This window comes from Gorilla gorilla, chromosome 20 (assembly GCF_029281585.2).
Source record: "Gorilla gorilla gorilla isolate KB3781 chromosome 20, NHGRI_mGorGor1-v2.1_pri, whole genome shotgun sequence".
In the NCBI taxonomy this organism is placed as follows: domain Eukaryota; kingdom Metazoa; phylum Chordata; class Mammalia; order Primates; family Hominidae; genus Gorilla; species Gorilla gorilla.
The window spans coordinates 26,156,857-26,182,728 of record NC_073244.2 but is presented as its reverse complement, the minus strand read 5'-3'; the positions used below and the strand labels follow the sequence as shown (position 1 = coordinate 26,182,728).

The 25,872-nt window shown below is 42.4% G+C and overlaps 1 protein-coding gene across 1 annotated transcript; it reads left to right on the top strand.

Annotated features, from left to right (window-relative positions):
* The first annotated feature begins 899 nt into the window (after nucleotides 1–899).
* Nucleotides 900–23,595, top strand: ZNF14 (zinc finger protein 14). Its single transcript, XM_004060388.5, has 4 exons — nucleotides 900–1,085; nucleotides 19,590–19,716; nucleotides 19,926–19,986; nucleotides 20,985–23,595. Exons 1-4 carry the CDS (start codon nucleotides 1,083–1,085, stop codon nucleotides 22,720–22,722), a joined length of 1,929 nt encoding a protein of 642 aa, XP_004060436.1. The 5' UTR covers nucleotides 900–1,082; the 3' UTR covers nucleotides 22,723–23,595.
* The last annotated feature ends 2,277 nt before the right edge of the window (nucleotides 23,596–25,872 follow it).

Here is a 25,872-nt window from a genome sequence, read left to right as displayed (position 1 = left end):
CCAGATACTTAGGAGGCTCAGGTTGGAGGCTTGCTTGAATCCAGGAGTTGAAGACTGCAGTGAGCAATGATCACACCACTGCACTTCAGCCTGGGCTACAGAGCAAAACCCTGTCTCTTAAAAAAAAAAAAAGAAGAAGAAGAAGAGGCCGGGCGCGGTGGCTCACGCCTGTAATCCCAACGCTTTGGGAGGCCGAGGCGGGCGGATCACGAGGTCAGGAGATCGAGACCATCCTAGCTAACGCAGTGAAACCCCGTCTCTACTAAAAAAATACAAAAAATTAGCCGGGCGTGGTGGTGGGCGCCTGTAGTCCCAGCTACTCGTGAGGCTGAGGCAGGAGAATGGCGTCAACCCGGGAGGCGGAGCTTGCAGTGAGCCGAGATGCGCCACGGCACTACAGCCTGGGCGACAGAGCGAGACTCCGTCTCAAAAAAAAAAAAAAAGAAGAAATAAATCCTAACACTTACTACAAGGTGAAGCTCGAGGACATTATGCTAAGTGAAATAAGCACGTCAGAAAAGGACAAATACTTTATGATGCCATTTACATGAGATTCCCACAGTCAAATTCACGAACTCAGACAATGGAATGGAGGTTGCAAAAGACCCTGAGGGAAGAGGTGCACGGGGAGTTGTGCAACGAGACAGATTTCAGTGTTGCAAGATGAAAACAATTCTGGAAATTGGCTTCACAATGTGAATGTATTTAACAGTACTGAAGAGAACACCTAAAATGGATGGGAGGCAAAGAACACATTCGGTTTAAATGCAAACGTCCTGGCGGGGACAAGCCGGACTGAAGCCAGACCAGCTCAACCACGCCCCTTCCTGCTCTGCTGTCACTCAGTGATAAAGAGGCGGGGCCATTGGATCTGTCCAATCAGGACCTCAGCTGAAAAGACGAGAGCGGCGCCACGCTGCGCCTGCGCAGTGCGGACGTCGCCATTCCTGGCCCATGGGAAGATTGAGTTTCACCTGCTCCTGAAGGCCGAAGGTGGCTCTAGCATATCCTTTGTCGCGCCGTGACCTGCAGGTACTGACAGATCCGTAGGGAGGACACCGTGACTTCCCGGACGCTGGGAAATGGTGAGTGTGCGGGGCCAGTGTACGAGGGGAGGTTTCTGGTTGGAACCGTCCGTGGCCAAGGCCGGGGACCTCCTTGCAGTCAACTCCGGGGTCTGCAAACCCGGGGGCCACCGCGGGCGCAGTTCGGCCCTCGGTCCTCTCTGTGGGAGCTGGACCCGCAGCCGGGAGCCCCAGCGTCCTGTCCCGTCCCCGCGGGGCGACCTCGGCCCCCGGCCCTGGAGCCCTCTATGGGCAGCTCTGCGCCCGCAGCCCCGCGTCTCCCCGGATTGTTCGGTGACAGCGGGAGGGTCCTGGGGAGATCCCATCTCGGTCTGTGGGGTTTGTGCGTTTAAGAATCCACTTGGCTGGAAACCTTACGATGAATCCACGGGCGCGTTTCCTCACTTGTGAGAACCGAAGCCTGGGGAAGTCCTTGCTGCCGGGGTCAGGTTCCTGTGGCTGTTCAAACGCCCCTGCCCTCATCACCAGGGACTGACCCCTCTAGTGCTCCCAGCACTCAAGCCTGGGGGTGTTTTTGACCTTCTGAATGTGGGCTTTCTTTTCGAACTGCGGGGAAGGGGACTCCTTATCTTAACTGATCAGAAAGTTTGTGTTTCTTCCCTTTGGACTCCTTGATCAAATATTAATTCTAGCCACCCTTAATTCCAGTTTCCCTTCGCTCTGGGTAATTTTACTCCCTTGCGTGAATGTGTGCGATTTTTAGTTTCTTTGGCTTCTGGATGGAATTTATTGTGAGCTTGTTCAGGTTCTTTTAAATTTTCTTGTTTGTGTGTGTTTATCTGTGTGGTTTCTACCCAAGAGATTTCGCCTATGTTGGAGTGCCATGATGATGCAAAATCTCTGTATGTCATTTGTTCCATATATAAGTGGTAAGCATTTTTGTGTGTGTGTGTGTGACGGAGTCTCCCTCTGTCGCCCAGGATGGAGTGCAGTGGCGCGATCTCCAGCTCAATGCAAGCTCCGCCTCCCAGGTTCAAGCCATTCTGCCTCAGCCTTCCCAGTAGCTGGGACTATAGGCGCCCGCCACCGCGCCCAGCTAATTTTTTGTATTTTTAGTAGAGACGGGGTTTCACCGTGTTAGCCAGGATGGTCTCGATCTCCTGACCTTGTGATCTGTCCGCCTTGGCCTCCCAAAGTGCTGGGATTACAGGCGTGAGCTACCGCGCCCGGGTAAGTGGTAAGCTTTGAGGTGTTTGTGAGAGTGATGTTTATGACATACACCACTTTGATACATTCTGATTGTAAGTGTATGTTGTGATTTTTTCTTTCCTCGTGTGGTTGTAATAGGTCAGTGTGTTTTTCTCTGAGCAATTAACCAGTGGAAGGTTCCTAAGTCTAGACTCATTGTGGGTAGTTTTGTGGGGGTTTTTTTGTTTGTTTTTTTTTTTTTTGAGATGGAATCTCACTCTGTCGCCCAGGCTGGAGTGCAACAGCATGATCACAGCTCACTGCAACCTCTGCCTCCCTGGTTCAAGCACTTCTTCTGCTTCAGCCTCCTGCATAGCTGGGATTACAGGCACCCACCACCACGCCCGGCTAATTCTTTTATTTTTTAGCAGAGATGGGGTTTCACCATGTTGGCCAGGCTGGTCTTGAACTCCTGACCTCAGGTGATCTGCCTGCCTCAACGTCCCAAAGTGCTGGGATTACAGGCATGAGCCACCGCGCCTGGCTGATTATGGGTATTCTTTTGATGCTGATATGTCAGTTTGGGTACCCTATCCTGAAAGGTGTAGTATATAGTTTTTCAGAATTGGAATACTAATTATTTTTGTATAAAATAATCAATAAATAATGGTTTTTCTAAGGTGGTTATTTGTAGATTATATCTTTTATCTGTCTGTGTACTTGGGTCAAAAGCTAGTTGTGAGTCTCCTCGTCTTAATTCAAGTAAGCTTAATATACGTTACCTTGAATCTTCACATCCTGATCGTTTGGATGTATCCAGTTGAACTACAGCTGCTTTATGCCAGTGTTTTGTAAATAATTTTCCTGATTGTATTGGGTTTCTTTTTTTATATTTTCTTTCTTTTTTTGAGATGGAGTTTCACTCTTGTTGCCCAGGCTGGAGTGCAATGGGGTGATCTCGGCTCAACACAACCTCCACCTCCCAGGTTCAAGTGATTCTCCTTCCTCAGCCTCCCTAGTAGCTGGGATTACAGGCATGCGCCACCACGCCCGGCTAATTTTGTATTTTTAGTAGAGACGGGGTTTCTCCATGTTAGTCAAGCTGGTCTCGAACTCCCAACCTCAGGTGATCCACCCACCCCAGCTTCCCAAAGTGCTGGGATTACAGGCATGAGCCACCGCGCCCGGCCTGTATTGGATTTATTATGTTATTCCAAGTCTGAGTTAGTAAAGTACTTCGCTTAGTACATTGGGTTTGCAGTCATTCTTTCACCGTCAAGTTTATTAATGTAAATAGATTGGTTTTTAAGATGCCTACCTTGTAATTGATACTGTAATTAAACACCGTTTGATATTCTGTGAGGTCATTTATATGAGTCATCATTGATTGTATTTCATTGTCTGTGAGATAGAGGAGAGTATGAAAGTGGTAGTTGACATGTGGGAGTTAAGTTTGTGTTTAAAATCAAACCCTGCCCTTAAATAAAACTGCGGGCTGGGCACGGTGGGTCACGCCTGTAATCCCAGCACTTTGGGAGGCCGAGGCAGGTGGATCACCTGAGGTAAGGAGTTCAAGACCACCCTGACCAACATAGTGAAATCCATCTCTACTAAAAATACAAAAAAAAAATTAGCCGAGCGTGGTGGCACACACCTGTAATCTCAGTTACTCAGGAGGTTGAGGCAGGAGAATTAGAATTGCTTGAACCCGGGAGGCAGAGGTTGCAGTGAGCTAATGCCACTGCACTCCAGCCTTGAGACTCTGTCTCAAAAAAAACTAACTAAATAAATAAAGGTAGTTTGCATATATTATAGCCAACTTTGCCACAAATGTGAATTTAGTATGTGTTGAATTATGTCAGATTCTGAATGGTGCTGTGTCTGTTCATTCAGTTTGATTTCTAAAGCTTGTTGGTCTAGGTATGTGTAGCCATTTTAGTAAAATATATTGAAAAATGGGTGAGGGTAAGGTTTTTCACCTGTAGGATGATGAAATACAGCTCTAATGTATGTTAAGGTGGAAGCACATTAATGTTGGTCGTCCCTTAAAATATGTGTCTCATTGGGTGATTCTGTACATTTTTTTTATAAGTTTCTCAGTTGTGGTATTTAATTGGTACCCTTGAAAACAAGTATATTTAGGACAACTCTGTCTACATAATCTTCTGTTGTTTTAGCATGTGTTTCAGAAGTCGTGTATGTAGGCCCAGGCATGGTGGCTCATGCCTGTAATCCCAGCATTTTGAGAAACCGAGATGAGTGAATCACCTGAGTCAGGAGTTCGAGACCAGCCTGGCCAACGTGGTGAAACTCTGTCTCTCCTGAAAATACAAAAAATTAGCTGGATGTGGGGGCTGGCGCCTGTAATTCCAGCTACTCAGGAGGCTGAGGCAGGAGAATTGCTTGAACCCAGAAGGCTGAGGTTGCAGCGAGCTGAGATTGCGCCATTGCACTCCAGCCTGGATGACAGAGGAAGACTGTCTCAAAAAAAAAAAAAAAAAAAAAAAAAAAAAAAAAAGTTGTGTGTGTAAAGTGACCAGGATCAGTTAAGATTATGGGGTGGGCCAGGCACAATGGCTGGCACCTGTAATCCCAGCACTTTGGGAGGCTGAGGTGGGTGGATCACGAGGTTAAGAGTTCCAGACCAGCCTGGCCAACATGGTAAAACCCTGTCTCTACTAGAAAATACAAAAATTAGCTGGGTGTGGTGGTAGGTGCCTTCAATCCCAGCTGCTTGGGAGGCTGAGGCAGGAGAATCGCTTGAACCTGGGAGGTGGAGGTTGCGGCGAGCTGAGATCACACCACTGTACTCCAGCCTGGGCAACAGAGCAAGACTCCGTCTTGTGGCGGGGGGAAAAAGATTACTGGGTGTCATCTTTGTTTCCAATCTAATTCTACTAATGAGGATTTTTTTACTTCTGTCAAAGAATTGTGGTTCTGTCAAATAAGTTTGACTTTTGGCATAATTATAACAAGGTTGGGGAAGGCAAAATTTCCCAAAAGTGGAAAGTTAGAGAATCATTATAGTATGTCTTATCCTCTTCTGTTATATATCACAGTCCAATGGGTATCCCAGTGGCATTGGTATTTTTTCCCGTGGAGGTCTGAAAGTTGGGTATATGTAATATGAATGATTGGTGTGATAGCTGTGTCTGGTGTTGTACCATCTTTTAGATCTGCTTTGTAATCATAATCTTTACTTCCTTCAAGTCCAGGTTCATACCAGAATTCACATCAAGTATCAACAAATGACTCGTAGGAGTATATATCATATTTAAGCTTGTCATGTTAGTTCTTCCAGTATTTTTTTTTTTTTTTTTTTTTTTTTGAGACGGAGTTTTGCTCTTTCGCACAGTCTGGAGTGCAGTGGCTCGATCTTGGCTCACTGCAACCTCTGCCTTCCAGTTTCAAGTGATTCTCCTGCCTCAGCCTCCTGAGTAGCTGGGATTACAGGTGCCTGCCACCATGCCTGGCTACTTTTTGTATTTTTATTAGAGTTGGGATTTCACCATGTTGGCCAGGCTGGTCTTGAACTCCTGACCTTGTGATCCACCCACCACGGCCTCTCAAAGTGCTGGGATTACAGGCATGAGCTACTGCGCCTGGCCCCAGTATATGGTTTGACTGTGGTACTGGGATTGGTGTTTGGTCTGACAGATTGCTTTTATGTAATGATCTGTTTTGTTTTGTTGTTGTGGTTTTTTGTTTGTTTTGTTTTGTTTTGTTTTGTTTTGTTTGAGACAGAGTCTCACTGTGTTGCCCAGGCTGGAGTGCAATGGCGCGATCTCGGCTCACTGCAACCTCCACATCCCGGGTTCAAGCGATTCTCCTGCCTCAGCCTCCCGAGTGGCTGGGATTAGAGGCATGAGCCACCATGCCAGCTAATTTTTGTATTTTTAGTAGAGACGGAGTTTCACCATGATGGCCAGGCTGGGTAATGATCTGTTTTGATTGGCATGTCTGTTTCTGGTAGCATTTTTCTATTTTCTATTATTATGTGTGCTGTCCATTGGTTTGAGATGTTATTGAATGCTTGATTATAGCTACATACATTGGTTGAGTTGCATTTATGTGGTCTTCTAAGGGGTGTTTGGGAATACATGCCAAGCGTCTATAAAGATGCATTGATTGGATGTGTGTGTAGAAACTCTTTAGGCATTCATTTCAAATGGTCTGAGACTACATATTATTAGTCCCTTGATTTTTCTGGCAGTTGTTCAAAAAAGAATGTATTTTCATCAAGTACATGTGGAGTGTGTTCTGGTAATCGTGTGATTTTAGGTATGGGTTGGCATTGTTGGATATCTATGTATTCGAGGCTCAGGAATTTTTATGGTGGCTTTAGTAGGAGTGGTAGGAACAGAAGTAGTAGTAGTAGTTGTTTTATCTGTTATATCCCTTTTATATTCTAAAATATTTTAGGCTGTGTGCATTGCCTCACACCTATAATCCCAGCACTTTGGGAGGTCAAGGCAGGAGGATGGCTTGAGACCAGCAACATAGGGAGACCCCATCGCTACAAAAAAAGAAAAAAGTTAACTATTTTAGTCTATTTGTGTCAATCCTATGTTTTATGTTAATTATTGGATATGTAATATGTATCTGATTAAACATAACACTGTAACAACTAAGATATAACAGTACTCGGCCTTGAGGTTCCAAGATGGCCAAATAGGAACAGCTCCAGTCTACAGCTCCCTGCATGAGTAATGCAGAAGACAGGTGATTTCTGCATTTCCAACTGAGGTACCAGGTTCATCTCACTGGGGCTTGGCGAACAGTGGGTGCAGCCCACGGAGCAGGGCGGGACATTGCCTCACCTGGGAAGTGCAAGGGGTCGGGGAATTCCCTTTCCTAGTCAAGGGAAGCCGTGACAGATGGTATCTGGAAAATCGGGACACTCCCACCCTAATACTGCACTTTTCCAACAGTCTTAGCAAACGGCACACCAGGAGATTATATCCCGTGCATGGCTCAGAGGGTCCCACGCCCACGGAGCCTCTCTCACTGCTAGCACAGCAGTCTGGGATCAAACTGCAAGTCGGCAGCGAGGCTGGGGAAGGGGCGTCCGCCATTGCTGAGGCTTGAGTAGGTAAACAAAGCGGCCGGGAAGCTCGAACTGGGTGGAGCTCACCACAGCTCAAGGAGGCCTGCCTGCCTCTGTAGACTCCACCTCTGGGGCCAGGGCATAGCTGAACAAAAGGCAGCAGAAACTTCTGCAGACTTAAATGTCCCTGTCTGACAGCTTTGAAGAGAGTAGCGGTTCTCCCAGCATGGATTTTGAGATCTGAGAACGGACAGACTGCCTCCTCAAATGGGTCCCTGACCCCTGAGTAGCCTAACTGGGAGACACTTCCCAGTAGGGGCCAACTGACACCTCATACAGCCGGGTGCCCCTCTGAGACAAAGCTTCGAGAGGAAGGATCAGGCAGCAACATTTGCCATTCTGCAATATTTGCTGCTCTGCAGCCTCCGCTGGTGATATCCAGGCAAACGGGGCCTGGAGTGGGCCTCTAGCAAACTCCAACCAACCTCAGCTGAGGGTCCTGACTGTTAGGAGGAAAACTAACAAACAGAAAGGACATCCACACCAAAACCCCATCTGTACGTCACCATCATCAAAGACCAGAGGTAGATAAAACCACAAAGATGGGAAGAAACCAGAGCAGAAAAGCTGAAAATTCTAAAAATCAGAGCACCTCTTCTCCTCCAAAGGAACGCAGCTCTTCGCCAGCAACGGAACAAAGCTGGACAGAGAGAATTACTTTGATGAGTTGAGAGAAGAAGGCTTCAGATGACTGGTAATAACAAACTTCTCTGAGCTAAAGGAGGATGTTCAAACCCATCGCAAAGAAGCTAAAAACCTTGAAAAAAGATTAGACGAATGGCTAACTAGAATAAACAGTGTGGAGAAGACCTTAAATGGCCTGATGGAGCTGAAAACCGTGGCACAAGAACTACTTGATGCATGCACAAGCTTCAGTAGCTGATTTCATCAAGTGGAAGAAAGGGTATCAGTGATTGAAGATCAAATGAATGAAATGAAGTGAGAAGAGAAGTTTAGAGAAAAAAGAGTAAAAAGAAATTAACAAAGCCTCCAAGAAATTTGGGACTATGTGAAAATACAAATCTACGTCTGATTGGTATACCTGAAAGTGACAGGGAGAATGGAACCAAGTTGGAAAACACTCTTCAGGATATTATCCAGGAGAACTTCCCCAACCTAGCAAGGCAGGCCAACATTCAAATTCAGGAAATACAGAGAATGCCACAAAGATACTCCTCGAGAAGAGCAACTCCAAGATACATAATTGTCAGATTCACCAAAGTTGAAATGAAGGGAAAAATGTTAAGGGCAGCCAGAGAGAAAGGTCATGTTCCCCACAAAGGAAGGCCCATCAGACTAACAGCAAATCTCTCGGCAGAAACTACAAGCCAGAAGAGAGTGGGGGCCAATATTCAACATTCTTAAAGAAAAGAATTTTCAACCCAGAATTTCATATCCAGCCAAACTAAGCTTCATAAGTGAAGGAGAAATAAAATCCTTTACAGACAAACAAATGCTGAGAGATTTTGTCACCACCAGGCCTGCCCTAAAAGAGCTCCTGAGGGAAGCACTAAACATGGAAAGGAACAACTGGTACCAGCCACTGCAAAAACATGCCAAATCGTAAAGACCATTGATGCTAGGAAGAAACTGCATCAACTAACAAGCAAAATAACCAGGTAACATCATAATGACAGGATCAGATTCACACATAACAATATTAACCTTAAATGTAAATGGGCTAAATGCTCCAATTAAAAGACGCAGACTGGCAAATTGGATAAAGAGTCAAGACCCATCAGTGTGCTGTATTCAGGAGACCCATCTCATGTGCAGAGACACACATAGGCTCAAGATAAAGGGATGAAGGAAGATCTACCAACCAAATGGAAAACAAAAAAAAAAGTGGGGGTTGCAATCCTAGTCTCTGATAAAACAGACTTTAAACCAACAAAGATCAAAAGAGACAAAGAAGGCCATTACATAATGGTAAAGGGATCAATTCAACAAGAAGAGCTAACTATCCTAAATATATATGCAGCCAATACAGGAGCACCCAGATTCATAAAGCAAGCCCTTAGAGACCTATAAAGAGACTTAGACTCCCACACAATAATAATGGGAGACTTTAACACCCCACTGTCAACATTAGACAGATCAACGAGACAGAAAGTTAACAAGGATATCTAGGAATTGAACTCAGCTCTGCACCAAGCAGACCTAATAGACATCTACAGAACTCTCCACCCCAAATCAACAGAATGTACATTCTTCTCAGCATCACATCGCACTTATTCCAAAATTGACCACATAGTTGGAAGTAAAGCACTCCTCAGCAAATGTAAAAGAAGAGAAATTATAACAAACTGTCTCTCAGACCACAGTGCAATCAAACTAGAACTCAGGATTAAGAAACTCACTCAAAACCGCTCAACTGCATGGAAACTGAACAACCTGCTCCTGAATGACTACTGGTACATAACAAAATGAAGGCAGAAATAAACATGTTCTTTGAAACCAGTGAGAACAAAGACACAACATACCAGAATCTCTGGGACACATTTAAAGCAGTGTGTAGAGGGAAATTTATAGCACTAAATGCCCACAAGAGAAAGCAGGAAAGATCTAAAATTGACACGCTAACATCACAATTAAAAGAACTAGAGAAGCAAGAGCAAACACATTCAAAAGCTAGCAGAAAGCAAGAAATAACTAAGATCAGCGTGGAACTGAAGGAGATAGAGACACAAAAGCTCTTCAAAAAATCAATGAATCCAGGAGCTTGTTTTTTGAAAAGATCAACAAAATTGATAGACTGCTAGCAAGACTAATAAAGAAGAAAAGAGAGAAGAATCAAATAGATGCAATAAAAAATGATAAAGGGGATATCACCACTGATCCCACAGAAATACAAACTACCATCAGAGAATACTATAAACACCTCTATGCAAATAAACTAGAAAATCTAGAAGAAATGGATAAATTCCTGGACATACACCCTCCCAAGACTAAACCAGGAAGAAGTTGAATCCCTGAATAGACCAATAACAGGCTCTGAAATTGAAGCAACAATTAATAGCCTACCAACCAAAAAAAGTCCAGGACCAGACGGATTCACAGCCAAATTCTACCAGAGGTACAAAGAGTAGCTGGTACCATTCCTTCTGAAGCTATTCCAATTAATAGAAAAAGAGGGAATCCTCCCTAACTCATTTTATGAGGCCAGCATCATCCTGATACCAAAGCCTGGCAGAAACACAACAAAAAAAGAGAATTTTAGACCAATATCCCTGACGAATATTGAATCAAAAATCCTAAATAAAATACTGGCAAACTGAATCCAGCAGCACATCAAAAAGCTTATCCACCATGATCAAGTTGGCTTCATCCCTGGGATGCAAGGCTGGTTCAACATACACAAATCAATAAATGTAATCCATCATATAAACAGAAACAAAGACAAAAACCACATGATTATCTCAATAGATGCAGTAAAGGCCTTCAACAAAATTCAACAGCCCTTCCTTCATGCTAAAAACTCTCAATAAACTAGGTATTGATGGGATGTATCTCAAAATAATAGGAGCTATTTATGACAAACCCACAGCCAATATCATACTGAATGGGCATAGACTGGAAGCATTCCCTTTGAAAACTGGCACAAGACAGGGATGCCCTCTCTCACCACTCCTATTCAGTATAGTGTTGGAAGTTCTGGCCAGGGCAATCAGGCAGGAGAAAGAAATAAAGGGTATTCAATTAGGAAAAGAGGAAGTCAAATTGTCCCTGTTTGCAGATTGTATGTTTAGAAAACCCATCGTCTCAGCCCAAAATCTCCTTAAGCTGATAAGCAACTTCAGCAAAGTCTCAGGATACAAAATCAATGTGCAATCACAAGCATTCCTATATACCAATATCAGGCAAAAGAGAGCCAAATCATGAGTGAACTCCCATTGACAATTGCTACAAAGAGAATAAAATACCTAGGAATCCAACTTACAAGGGATGTGAAGGACCTCTTCAAGGAGAACTATTCAAGGAGAACTACAAACCACTGCTCAATGAAATAAAAGGGGACACAAACAAATGGAAGAACATTCCATGCTCATGGATAGGAAGAATCAATATAGTGAAAATGGCAATACTGCCGAAGGTAATTTATAGATTCAGTGCCATCCCCATCAAGCTACCAATGACTTTCTTCACAGAATTGGAAAAAACTACTTTAAAGTTCATACTGGAACCAAAAAAGAGCCCATATAGTGAAGACAATCCTAAGCCAAAAGAACAAAGCTGGAGGCATCACGCTACCTGACTTCAATCTATACTACAAGGCTACAGTAACCAAAACAGCATGGTACTGGTACCAAAACAGAGATATAGAACAATGGAACAGAACGGAGCCCTCAGAAATAATACCACACATCTACAATTATCTGATCTTTGACAAACCTGACAAAAACAAGAAATGGGGAAAGGATTCCCTATTTAATAAATGGTGTTGGGAAAACTGGCTAGCCATATGTAGAATAAGGTGAGACATAGGAGATCTTAGAAAGGCTAAAGGTGATCTTGGAGAAACTAAGTCTCCATGCTGGGAGTGCACTGTTGCTGTCAGTCTGCAAATTATTAATCAGATACTGTGCTTGGCAAGCAGATGGTGTAATTTGTCATTTGTCTGCCGTGGTGTGTATGCTTGTGTTACCCTGGTTTATGTGGTTGGAATTTAAGTAATAACAAGACAGTAAAGTCGCTCTGATGACTAGCAGAGGTGAATAAGAAAGGCGGTAAGACCAACTGAGAAGCTACACAAATTTGTAGCCAGGTGGTTCTTTTTTTTTTTTTTTTTTTTTTTTTTTGACACCGAGTCTTGCTCTGTTGCCCAGGCTGGAGTGCAATGGCGCAATCTTGGCTCACTGCATACTCTGCCTCCTGGGTTCAAGCAATTCTCCTGCCTCTACCTCCCTAGTAGGTGGGATTACAGGTGGCTGCCACCATACCTGGCTAATTTTTGTATTTTTTAGTAGAGACAGGGTTTCACCATGTTGATCAGGCTGGTCTTGAACTCCTGACCTCAGGTGATCCACCCACCTCGGCCTCCCAAAGTGCTAGGATTACAGGCATGAGCCACCGCACCAAGCCCAGGTTGTTGTTCTTAAGCAAGTAAACGAGTTATTCCAGTGATGGCTACAGGTGATGTTGAAGTTAAAAATACGAGGTGAGTGGCAAGTAAAACTGGATTGAAGTACACCTTCAATTATTCTTATGGAAATATTGATGCAATCAGTGACTTGAAGAAAACAGTGTAGTGCCACTGTTGTGAAAGGTGTAACAAATCTAGGTCTAGTGAGAATTTGGAGAAAAGTTGGAGATTTTGCATAATTCTAAGTCTCCTCTTTTACCTGTAGTCAATAAGTATTTTCATATCCATGGGCCAAGATGTCCTGCTGGGAGATAGAGTTGGCATTTAGTCAAATGCTCCCCTTGTAAGGTATAATCTTTGTATCATTGTCTTCCTTATCCTTTGTGACTATTAAGGTTGGTTGATTAAAGTAAGAGTAGGAAGGGCCGGGGGTGGTGGCTTATGCCTGTAATCCTAGCACTTTGGGAGGCCAAGGCGGGCAGATCATGAGGTCAGGAGTTCAAGACCAGCCTGACTAACATGGTGAAACCCCGTCTCTACTAAAAATACAAAAATTAGCCGGGCATGGTGGTGCATGCCTATAATCCCAGCTACTTGAGAGACCGAGGCAGGAGGATCACTTGAACCCGGGAGGTGGAGGTTGCAGTGAGCCAAGATTGCGCCACTGCGCTCCAACCTGAGTGACAGAGCAAGACTCTGTCTCAAAAAAATCAATAAGTAAATAAAAATAAATTAAGAGTAGGAGGTTGTTCTTATGAATGCTTTCTGTTTTATTTAAATTAAAACATGCTGGGTTAAGAGCTTCTTGGGATGTGCTCACTTTGTCTAGGGTTTTCAATTCTCTTTTTAGTAGCCTGGTTAATTTCTATATACATCTTGCTGCTGTGGGATTATAGGGTAGGTGGAAATTCCATTGTGTATCTCATTGATCTGATGTCACTTGTGTAGTCCTTGATGTAAAATGAGTTCCCTGATTATTTTTAATTTTAGGGGCTTCCAGTTATTTTAGGAGCTCTTAGAAAATTGAGCTGCCCAATTTCCTGGCAGGGCATGGTGGCTCATGCCTGTAATCCCAGCACTTTGGGAGGCCGAGGCGGACAGATCGCTTGAGGTCAGGACCTTGAGACCAGCCTGGTCAACAAGGCGAAACCCCGTCTCTACTAAAAATACAAAAAAATTAGCCAGGCATGGTGGCAGGCACCTGTTATTTAAGTTACTCAGAAAGCTGAGGCAGGAGAATCACTTGAACCCAGGAAGCAGAGGTTGCAGTGACCCGAGCTTGTGTCATTGCACTCCAGCCTGGGCAACAAGAGCGAGACTCCATCTCAAAAAAAAAAAAAAGATATGTTTTATGTTCCAGAATGTGGGCTACCTTGGTGAATGTTCCATGTGAACTTGAGAAGAATGTATATCCTGCTATTGCTGGTCTAAGTGTTTTGATTTTCAGTTCAGTCCAGTTGTTTGATGGTACTGTTCAGTTCAACAAAGTCCTTCCTCATTTTCTTCCTGCTGGATCTGCTATTGCTGATAGAGAGGTGTTGAAGTCTCCAGCTATACTTCATGGCTCCATGCAGTTCTCCCTGCCGTTCCATCAGTTTTGCCTCATTATTTTGCCACTCTGTTTTTATGCACATACACACTAAGGATTGCCTTGTCTTCTTGGTGAATTGATCACTTTGTTATTACATAATGCCCCTGTGTCACTGAGATTTCCAGGATGTGAAGTCAGCTTTGTCTGAAATGAACATAGCTATGTTACTTTCCTTTTTCTTAGTGTTAGCATGGCATATCTTTCTTCATTCCTTTATTTTTAATGTATCTATAACTGTATATTTAAAATGTGTTTCTTTTCAACACGGTATATTTGATCCATTATTGACAGTATCTGTCCACCATTTGTTGTATTTAGACCATTGATGTTTAACATGTTATTGATTTAGTTGTATTAATGTCTCCCTTTTTCTTTTTATGTTTTTCTATTTGTTGTTGTTCTTCCTTTCCCATCTTCCATTCTTTTTCTACCTTATCTGCTTTCATTAAGCATTTTACTTGATGCCATTTTTCTCCCCACTTAGCACATCAATTATAGTTTTTTGTTGTTTTTTAAGTTTTACTGATTGCCTTTGAGTTTGTAGTACATGCTTACAAGTAACCCAAGTCCTCTTGTAAAGAACACTGTACTACCTCACTGGTTGTGCAAGTACCTCATGAAAAAGTATTCCCAATTCCTCCTTTCCTGTCCTTTGTAACATTGCTACCATACGTATCATTTATCCATAAGCTGGACTTACCAAATATATTGTTCCTGTTAGTGTTTTGGACAAACTCATCTGTCAGATTACAAAAAAGAGATTGTATTTTACTTGTATTTATTTTTTCTCTAATACCCTTCTTTATCGTTTTTCTTTTTTGTAGGGAATTTTTTCTAACAGTTCTTTCAAGGCAGGTATGCTAGTGACAGATTATCTTTTCTTATCTCATAAAGCTTTCATTTCTCTTCCATTTTGAGGGATATTCTTGCTCTATACAGAATTCTGTGTGGTCGGGGGTTTTGTCTTATAATGTTTTAAACATTTCACTCCAGTCTCTTCTTGCTTTCACTTTCTGTAAAGAGTCTTGGGCTGGTCCTGGTGGCTCACGTCTGTAATCCCAGCCCTTTGGGAGGTCGAGGTGGGCAGATCACTTGGGACCAGGAGTTTGACACCCACCTGGCCAACATGGCAAAACCCCATCTCTACTGAAAATACAAAAAATTAGCTGGACATGGTGGTGCATACCTGTAATCTCAGCTACTCGGAGGCTGAGGCAGGAGAATTGCTTGAACCCAGGAAGTGGAGGTTGCAGTGGGCCAGGATCGTCCCACTGCACTCCAGCCTGGGCAACAGAGTGTGACAATGTCTCAAAAAAAAGAGTCTGACTTAATTCTTTTATGTTTTTATAACACAGATGTTGTTTGTTCCCACTGTAACTTCTTTCAAGGTTTTTCTTTGTCTTTTAATTTTCTCCTTGAATATGATACACCCAGGTGTGGATTTGGGGGTATTTATGTTGCTTGGCATTCCTGGATATGTCCTTTCATGTATAACATTAATTTTGGGAAATTATCAGTCATTATTGCTTCAGTTATTTCTTCTGTTTCTTTCTTGTCTTTAGTTAGTACTATTATGGGTATGTTCCACTTTTTGTAATTTTCTGACAGTTTTTGGATCTTCTGATGTCTTGTTTCTCCTTTTCAGTTTGACGGGTTATACTGACAGTTCTTCAAGATCACTCCTCATCTCTTCAGACATTTCCACTGTATTGATGAACCTGTAAGGCTGTTCTTCATTTCTGTTGCGGTGTATTTTATGTCCTTCGTTACCTTTTGATTCTTTGTTAGAATTTCTATATATCTGCTTAAATTGTCTATTTTTTCTTTCATATTGTTAAACATTTCCATGAGAACCCTTAGTATATTAATCATATTTGGTTTAAATTTCTGATCTGACAATTCCAACATCTCTTCTATACCTAATCTGGTTCTGGTGCTTGACCTCTGTCTTCTAATTCTGTTCTTAAAACCTTTTTGTATTTCGTATAATTTTTGTTGAAAACTCGACAAGATGTACTGGGAAAAAGAAACTGAGGTAAATAGGCCTTGAGTGTGAGGTTTTAGGTTTATCCTACTGGGTTTTGTCTCTGTTTACTGTTTTCAGTAGCTGTAGATGTCAGAGGTTAAAATTTCCTTTGGTGTCCTTGCTTTTCTCTCTCCTGTCATCTTTGGGGTTCTCTAGACACTTGTTAAATAAAGTCTGAAACATGCAGAAAGAAACAGTGCAATATTCTTTCCTTGCAGTCACCTGTTTTTAAACAGAAACCCTAATGACAATAGTGTTAAGGTGTAGGTGGAAGGGAAACATGTTATAGTCCTATGATTTGATCTCAGTCTTTTAGTGAGCCTGTGCCGGAGCTGCGATGTTTTGTGATATGATAAGAAAGATACTTAGTCTTTGTGTGTGATTCCTAGCACAGAGCTCCTAAATCCCTTGAATTTCACAAATGAGAAGGGTGAAAGGATCCTCCTTGTTTGCAAAGCAGGACTCTTAGGAGATCCTAGATGACTTTAGGATTAGGATTGGTGACCAGAAAGACCCGCCCTTGAACTTTCAGCCCTAGCCCCCAGCCTCACAAGAGAAAAGAGGAGCTGGAGATTGAATTAATCATTAGTGTGTAATGATTTAATCAATCGTATCTGCGTGTTGGGACCTTCATAAATATTGGGGTTCCAAGAACTTCCATGTTGGTGAACATATTGAGGTGCTGTGAGGATGGCACACCCAGGGAATGCATGGAAACATCCCACCTCCTCTGCATACCGACCAATGGGCCTCTTCCACTTGGCTGTTCCTGAGTTGTATGTTTTGTAATTAAACCAGTGATGCTAAGTAAATCACTCTCCTGACTTCTGAGGGAGGCCCTAGTGAATTATTGAACTATAAAGGGTGGTGTGGGAACTCCAGATTTGTAGTTGGCATGTAGAAGTATGGGTGGCCTGGGCACCCTACCGTGTGGCTTGCATCTGACATGGGGGCAGTCTTGTGGGACTGAGTCCTTAACCTGTGGAGTCTGACTAATTCTGGGTACTTAGAATTGAATTAAATTTTAGGGCACAGTTGATGTCAGAGATTTGGAGAATGGCGTTGGAAAAGACACCTTGTATTGGTGTTGGGAAGACAAAAAACGGTTCACCTTCACACATGCTTCTGTGTCCCTGCCCCCAGGTCACATAGGCTTTGGTAAAATCATAGTAGGTTGGGCTTTTGTTGAAATGGATTTTTTTGAGAACAGGTCTTCTTAAGAAGAACATTATGTTCTGGGAATATTACAAAATTGTTACTTTTCCTATTCGTCTCTCAAATTTTAGAGAGAAAACTTTGCCTTATGACCCTCAATTCTTTAATGGATCCAAGAAGGGTAATTGATTTGATGTTTATTTTTTACTTGCACGGCTGGGATTGACAATTTCTACGTTCCTTACTTGTAAGACCAGAAATTGGAAGTCTCTGACTTCATTTTTTTGTGATGTTTGATGGATGATAGCTTTAAAATCTCATTATTGCCAGGCATGGGGACTCACACCTATAATCCCAGCACTTTGGGAGGCGGAGGCAGGCAGATCGCTTGAGCCCAGGAGTTCAAGCCCAGCCTGGCCAACATGGCAAAACCCTGTCTCTACTAAAAACACAAAAATTAGATGGGTGTGGTGGTGCACATCTATAATCCCAGCTATTCAGGAGGCTGAGGCACAAGAGTTGCTTGAACCTGGGAGGCAAAGGTTGCAGTGAGCCGAGATCACGCTACAGCACTCCAACCTGGGCAACAGCGAAACTCGGTCTCAAAACAAATGAAATAAAATAAATAAAATAAAATCTCATTCCTCCTTTTCTACTATGTACCCTACATCCAGATGTGGTAGGAAGAAAGCCTGGGTCACCCTCATTTGGTGCTGGTGAGACATTCAATCCACATTAGCCCCTGCTTGTATGCTTGAACTCCCACACTAGCCCACTCCCTAACCTCAGTGAAAACCCCCAGCCAGCCTACCCGAGTCTTCCCAAAGTCTCAAGTAAACGTGTAATAAACCCTCTCCTGGTATACAAATTTTGTAGAGGTGTAAGTTGCCATACGTTCCTCCTCAGGCCTGAGCTCTAACTTCCCAGTAATCTCCTAGATCCATGAAATGTGAGAGAGAGAAAAAGGAAGAACTGAGCCTGTGATAAATATTACACAAACAAGTTGAAATTAATACTTCTGCAAAGGAATATTTTCATTCAGCCAGCTGGATTTGAGTACTTATAGTGGAACAGGAATTAAAAGAAATTTTAAAAATGTATAAGCGAAAACTCAGTTGTATGTAAGAAAAACCAGTTCCCCCTGAGGAAGAGAAAGATCTGAAGTCCTTTAAAAATTGACTGCCTGTTTTTCTGTAGCTAGTGAGCCTTATCTCTCCCTTTCCCAGGCATTGTGAAGACTGTTTCTCTAGCTGTGCAGCTGCAAGGTCACTAAACAGATAATCTCAAGTCGTAAAACATGTTGTCGTTCCTTGAAAAGTAAGAAGTAATGTAATGCGTGTTTTAATTGAATAACTGTCTTTGTTTCTCGCTTCTGTAATACACTTCCCCCTGCACAAATCTCCCCCCCCCCCACCCCACGAAATGGTTAAAAGGTAGCTTGACTCTGTTCGGGGCACAGTTCTTTGGATGTTAATCCAACTGGGTCGGTGCACCTAAATAATTAAATAATTCCTCCTCAACCCCTCAATCTCTCTGATTCCTTAATTACTCCACTGCAGTAGTGGCCCGGAGTCCTTCAGGACATGGGCAGCAGCTCCTTGTGACAATTTAGCTTTCCACAGGCCTCCTGGCCTCTCGTTTGTTGATGGGAATAAAAGAAAAGCCTACAGTTCTTGAAGGTGTATTTATTTATTCAAACCTTATCCAGATTGATTCCATGTGTAATGAAATGCTGAGTGATATGGTGCGTAATAAGGTAGGAAATGAGTTTTTCTCACAAGGGATTAATGGTCTTAAAATTTGTTTCATTTGTATAGCATTTCTCTTACTTTTCCAGTGTGAGCTTGAGTCCACCTTTAGAGAACAATAAGGTTTCAGATGATCACAGTAAAAATTTAGAAGTAATTGACCAGGCACAGTGGCTCACGCCTGTAATCCTAGCACTTTGGGAGGCTGAGGCAGGCAAATTGCCTGAGCTCAGGAGTTCGAGACCAGCCTGGCCAACATGGTGAAACCCCGTCTCTACTAAAAATACAAAAAATTAGCTGGGTATGGTACACACCTGTAGTCCCAGCTACTGAGGAGGCTGGGGCACGAGAATCATTTGAGCTCCAGAGGCAGAGGTTGCAGTGAGCCAAGATCGCACCACTGAACTCCAGCCTGGGCAATAAAGCAAGACTCTGTCTCAAAAAAAAAAAAAAAGAAAAAGAAAAAATAGAAGTAATTTCTGTGTGTTCATGACAGCATGAATTTTATGAGGAAGTCAGTGTGGACAGTCGTAGTTCTGACAGCCGAGTCATACACCAAATGTTTGGAGAACACAGAATTGTATGGGAACTTCTTACAAATCAAGTATAGATCCCCAGTACTGCCAGTCTTACCCATCCTCTGTAAACATATGTGGAATGTTTCAGGACTCAGTCTCCTTTGAGGATGTGGCCGTGAACTTCACCCTGGAGGAGTGGGCTTTGCTGGATTCTTCACAGAAAAAGCTCTATGAAGATGTGATGCAGGAGACCTTCAAAAACCTGGTCTGTCTAGGTAAGGATATCAACATTTCTTTCCTCAGTTAAATATAGAACACAGAACAAGTGTTTCTTGCTCAACAGCTGTGTTCCAAGATTTGAAATGTGGAAAGGGAATCTTTCAGTGATTGAATCAGACAGTCACAGCTAATCATGAAACTAGACTGTAACAATTTTCTATAATTTCTAATAATTTATAATGGTCTTTCTGGGTATGCATTTTAGGAAAAAAGTGGGAAGACCAGGACATTGAAGATGACCACAGAAACCAGGGGAGAAATCGAAGGTGAGTTGCATCCACAGAAAAATAGTGGCCCGTGGGGGAATTTCAAAAGAAAGCAAGCAAAACAATTAAGCACAGCTTCAAATTTATTTATTCCTAGAAAACTTTCACTGAAAATGTTTTCTTAAAAACATCATAGATGTTCAGGATGTGAAAAATAGATCACTTTGAAATAGCATTTAGAAACCCCTTTTATAAATATTATTATTTTGGCCAGGCACAATAGTTCATGTAGGTAATCCCAGCAGTTTGGGGGGCTGAGGTAGGAGGATCACTTGAGGCCTGGAATTCAAGACCAGCCTGGGTAATATAGCAAGACCTCATCTGGAGGAAAAAAAAAAAAGGCCTGGCACAGTGGCTCATGCCTGTAATCCTAGCACTTTGGGAGGCCAAGGCGGGCAGATCACCTGAGGTCAGGAGTTCAAGACCAGCCTGGCCAACATGGCAAAACCCCATCTCTACTAAAAATACAAAAATTAGCCAGCCATGGTGGTGTGCTCCTATAATCCCAGCTACCCAGGAGGCTGAGGCAGGAAAATTGCTGGAACCCGGGAGGCAGAAGCTGCAGTGAGCCTAGATCGTGCCACTGTACTCCAGCCTGGGCAACAGAGCAAGGCTCCATCTCGGAAAAAAAAAAAAATTAGCCAGTCATGGTGGCACTCTCTAGTCCCACCTGCTCAGGAGGCTGAGATGGGAGGATTGGTTGAGCCCAGGAATTCAAGGCTTCAGTGAGCTGTGATCATGCCACTGTACTCCAGCCTGGGTGAGAGAATGAGACTCCATCTCTTATTTAAACAGCAACAAAAAAAAAATTGACTGTTTTGATCATAACTATGGTTGAGTCTTCTTCCAGAGCATTGAATATATTAACTTTAAAACAATTCAGACAGGGCAGATATCCTACACTTTTTCTGAAAATGGTTAAAATGTAATTCTCATACCTACTAATAAATACAAAATAATTAAAAAGCCACTAATAATGTGCTATTCATTTTTTACAGATGTCATATGGTTGAGAGACTCTGTGAAAGTAGAAAAGGTAGCAAATGTGGAGAAACCACTAGCCAGATGCCAAATGTTAATATCAACAAGGAAACTTTTACTGGAGCAAAACCACATGAATGCAGCTTTTGTGGAAGAGACTTCATGCATCATTCGTCCCTTAATAGGCACATGAGATCTCACACTGGACAGAAACCAAATGAGTATCAGGAATATGAAAAGCAACCATGTAAATGTAAAGCAGTTGGGAAAACCTTCAGTTATCGCCACTGCTTTCGCAAACATGAAAGAACTCACACTGGAGTGAAGCCCTATGAATGTAAACAGTGTGGGAAAGCGTTTATATATTACCAGCCATTTCAAAGACATGAAAGGACTCATGCTGGAGAGAAACCCTATGAATGTAAGCAATGTGGAAAAACCTTTATATATTACCAGTCTTTTCAAAAACATGCTCATACTGGAAAGAAACCCTATGAATGTAAACTGTGTGGGAAAGCCTTTATATGTTACCAATCTTTTCAAAGACACAAAAGGACTCACACTGGAGAGAAACCCTATGAATGTAAGCAATGTGGTAAGGCTTTCAGTTGTCCCACATACTTTCGAACTCATGAAAGAACTCACACTGGAGAAAAACCCTACAAATGTAAAGAATGTGGTAAAGCCTTCAGTTTTCTCAGTTCTTTTCGAAGGCATAAAAGGACTCATAGTGGAGAGAAACCCTATGAATGTAAAGAATGTGGAAAAGCCTTCTTTTATTCTGCAAGCTTTCGAGCACATGTAATAACACACACTGGGGCTCGACCTTATAAATGTAAAGAATGTGGGAAAGCCTTCAACTCTTCTAATTCCTGTCGAGTGCATGAAAGAACTCATATTGGAGAAAAACCATATGAATGTAAACAATGTGGCAAATCATTCAGTTGGTCCATTTCTCTTCGATTGCATGAAAGAACTCATACTGGAGAGAAACCTTATGAATGTAAACAGTGTCATAAAACCTTCAGTTTTTCAAGTTCCCTTCGAGAACACGAAACAACTCACACTGGAGAGAAACCCTATGAATGTAAACAATGTGGTAAAACCTTCAGTTTTTCAAGTTCCCTTCAAAGACATGAAAGGACTCACAATGCAGAGAAACCCTATGAATGTAAACAGTGTGGGAAAGCCTTCAGGTGTTCAAGTTATTTTCGAATTCATGAAAGGTCACACACTGGAGAGAAACCCTATGAATGTAAACAGTGTGGAAAAGTTTTCATTCGTTCCAGTTCCTTTCGACTGCATGAAAGAACACACACTGGAGAGAAACCCTATGAATGTAAACTATGTGGTAAAACCTTCAGTTTTTCAAGTTCCCTTCGAGAACATGAAAAAATTCACACTGGGAATAAACCTTTTGAATGTAAGCAATGTGGTAAGGCCTTCCTTCGTTCCAGTCAAATTCGATTGCATGAAAGGACTCACACTGGAGAGAAACCGTATCAATGTAAACAATGTGGAAAAGCCTTCATTTCTTCCAGTAAATTTCGAATGCATGAGAGAACTCACACGGGAGAGAAACCCTATCGATGTAAACAATGTGGGAAAGCCTTCAGATTTTCAAGTTCTGTTCGAATTCATGAAAGGTCTCACACTGGAGAGAAACCTTATGAATGCAAACAATGTGGAAAAGCCTTCATTTCTTCCAGTCACTTTCGACTGCATGAAAGGACTCATATGGGAGAGAAAGTCTAAGAATATAAGCATCATTCTGAAGCCTTCGGTTGTTCCAGCTCCTTCTGAATACACAAAAGAGTTCATACTGGAGAGAAGCTGTGTGAATACAAACATTGTTCTAAAGCCCTTGATTGTTCCAGTTTCTTTTGAACACGAATTCCCACTGGTGAGAAACGGTATGAATCTAAACATTGTGATTAAGCCTTCAGTTGACCTAATTCATTTCAAAGACAGGACTCGTGCTGCAGTGAAATCTGTTTTTTTTTTTTTTTTTTTTAAAAAGGCCAAGCTTGTTGGCTCATGCCTATAGTCCCAGCACTTTGGGAGGCCAAGGTGCCAGGCGGGCAGATCATTTGAGGTCAGAAATTCGAGACCAGCTTGGTCAACGTGGTGAAACCCCATCTCTACTAAAAATTACCAAAAAATGAGCCAGGCATGGTAGTGCATGCCTCTAATCCCAGCTACTCAGGAGGCTAAGGCAGGAGAATCACTTGAACCTGGAGACAGAGGTTGCAGTGAGCTGAGATCACGCCACTGCATTCCAGCCTGTGCGACAGAATGAGACACTGTCTCAAGAAAAAATGAAAGTGGGAAAATCTTCCAACTGTCCTCTAGAGTGTGAATATATGAAAGGAGTCAGAGTGGGGTGAAAGTCTATAAATGTAAGACATTTGGGAAAGCCTTCACACAGCCTTTTGAGCACACATGAGAATGTATACTGGAGAGAAACCCTATAAATATTAAGAATGTGGGAAATTCTTCATCCTAGTTCTTTTGTTGTTGTTGATGATACAAAAATATTTTCATTTAATAAAGATTGTCAGGTTATATTTAATGAGAAAGAAAGTATCATGTAAACAGCCCAGTAATAAAATTTTACAATCTTATAAATTATAACATTTTTCTTTAAAATTGGAACATATTCTCATTATGCTTTCCAAAGGACATATTGATTTAGATGTGACTCATTCTTCAGTGGATTCTACAGAAGAAACCATATGAGAGCTAATTTCCAATTCAGCAACAGCATTTTTTACTTCTGTAGTTATTTTTTTCTATCCAATCTGGCTGAGTCTTGGTTGAGTAGTTCATGCTGCTATTTGAGGTCTCTGGGTATGAGGTAGGGATCCTTAAGTTTTCTCTCATAATATGTCCTCTGTTGAGACCTACACTATTAAGATTTTCAACACAAGGTAACTCTTGGACTGGCCTTGTAGTAAAAATGGAGAGTAAACATTTGACGCACTTTGTCTGTAGAAGCTTGGTGCACACTGCTGCTGGTATCTTATTCGTTCTGTAGATGGACTTCTAATTTTTCTCTTTCTTGTCTTGCTCTTTCTTCAATCTCTCATTTAAACTTCTCTACATATTCTATAGCACGTTCATTTCCATATGACTTTTCAGATTTACTACTTCTGTTACAGGCTTGCCAATGCACCACAGTGTAGCAGTTTTTTGTTTTCTGAGGTACTATGTGGAGTTATTTGTCTTACTTCCAAGAAGATTAAGGAATGCAGACACAAGGGTGAGATTGGAGCAAAAGTTTAATAAGCAAAAAAAGAAAGCTCTGTGCAGCAGAGAGTGGAGCCCAAATGGGTTGCCCACTGTGAGGCTGGGTCTGGGATTTTTATAGACTGGAAAGGGGAAGAAACGTGCTGACTAGTCTGAAGGCTGTCTTGGCAAAGCATAATTCAGCCTGGCCCAGGACCTTGGCCTGGGACCAATCAGAGGCTGAAGTGATGATTCATAGAGGCTAAAGAATGTTTAAAAAAAGGAAGTGCCCACCAGAGCCCACCAGGTATATGCCCATAAAAGGAGTAGAGGCTATTTCCTGGAAGCCCACTAATTATACAAAGGATGAAGGCATTTCTATGTTGGGCCTTGTTCCTTTATTTAAGTGGGCTAAAGGTTTGTGCAAGTTTCCTTATCTGAGTGGGCTAAAAGTTCTATCTGTGCAGCTGTGGGCGTATCTCTAGGCATGACTCCCTGTGCTAATTATTATTATTTTTTAATCCAATCAGAGAACTTGTTATATGTGGGAATAAGGCACTAACCAGTGGGTCGGGGGCTCTCCAAAAACCCTTCCCTTGCTGTTTACCTGAGGCAAGCTAGCTAACTCCTCTCACTTCTTGTTCCAACATCTTTTTATTCTTCTCAAATTCTTTACATTTCTGTTATATCGTTTTCATAGATAATAATTCCTGTTGAAGAACTTGATTGTTTTCAGCCAGATAAAGACATTTTGAAGATGCACCTTCCAGTTCTGCTGTAAGATTATCAGTCTTATGTTTTATCTTTTTAATCTGAATATCCATTTCAAGTTGACTGGTTTTTAAATATCCGTGGAAACTAAACTCTTCAGTTTCATATTAATTTAACTTTTCTGTCATTTCTGAGTTTCTTGTGCATCCTAGTTCATTTTGAGACCATGAAACCATGCACACATTTAAGAGCAGCTTCCTGAATGTAAGCAATATGGAAATGTCTTCAAGTACATATGCAACCCTTTCCACCACCTTAGGACAAATTGAAGGACTGAGGAGAAAGGACTTGGGTCCCAACAGGCCTTTCTTGGAACCCCGTCTGAAGTTAAGAAACACTCCCAGCCCTTAGCTTACATACGTGACTGCACAGAATTGAGAGGGCTCCCACAATCTGCCTTTGAACTTTTCATCAGTGTCCTTGGGTCAGATCTTTGGGGATGCTGTGGTTCTGAAAACAAAGGTACATCCCACAGTTCTCCAGTGGGATCTGCCTGTGGACACCCTAATTCATGGCTGTCAACATCATGTTATTCCAAGGCCATCTGGAGGTCATGTCCAGCTCTGTTTCCCATCCAAACCCACACTGTGGATTCTTGCTGGTAAATGCGTTTAAAAGTTCACACTAAGGCTGGGCACGGTGGCTCATACCTGTAATCCCAGCACTTTGGGAGGTTGAGGCAGGCAGCTCACGAGGTCAGGAGATTGAGACCATCCTCGCTAATGCGGTGAAACCCCATCTCTGCTAAAAATACAAAAAACTAGCCAGGTGTGATGGCACGTGCCTGTTATCCCAGCTACTCATGAGGCTGAGGCAGAAGAATCACTTGAACCCAGGAGGCAGAGGCTGCAGTGAGCCGAGATCACACCACTGCACTCCAGCCTGGCTGACAGAGACAGACTCTGT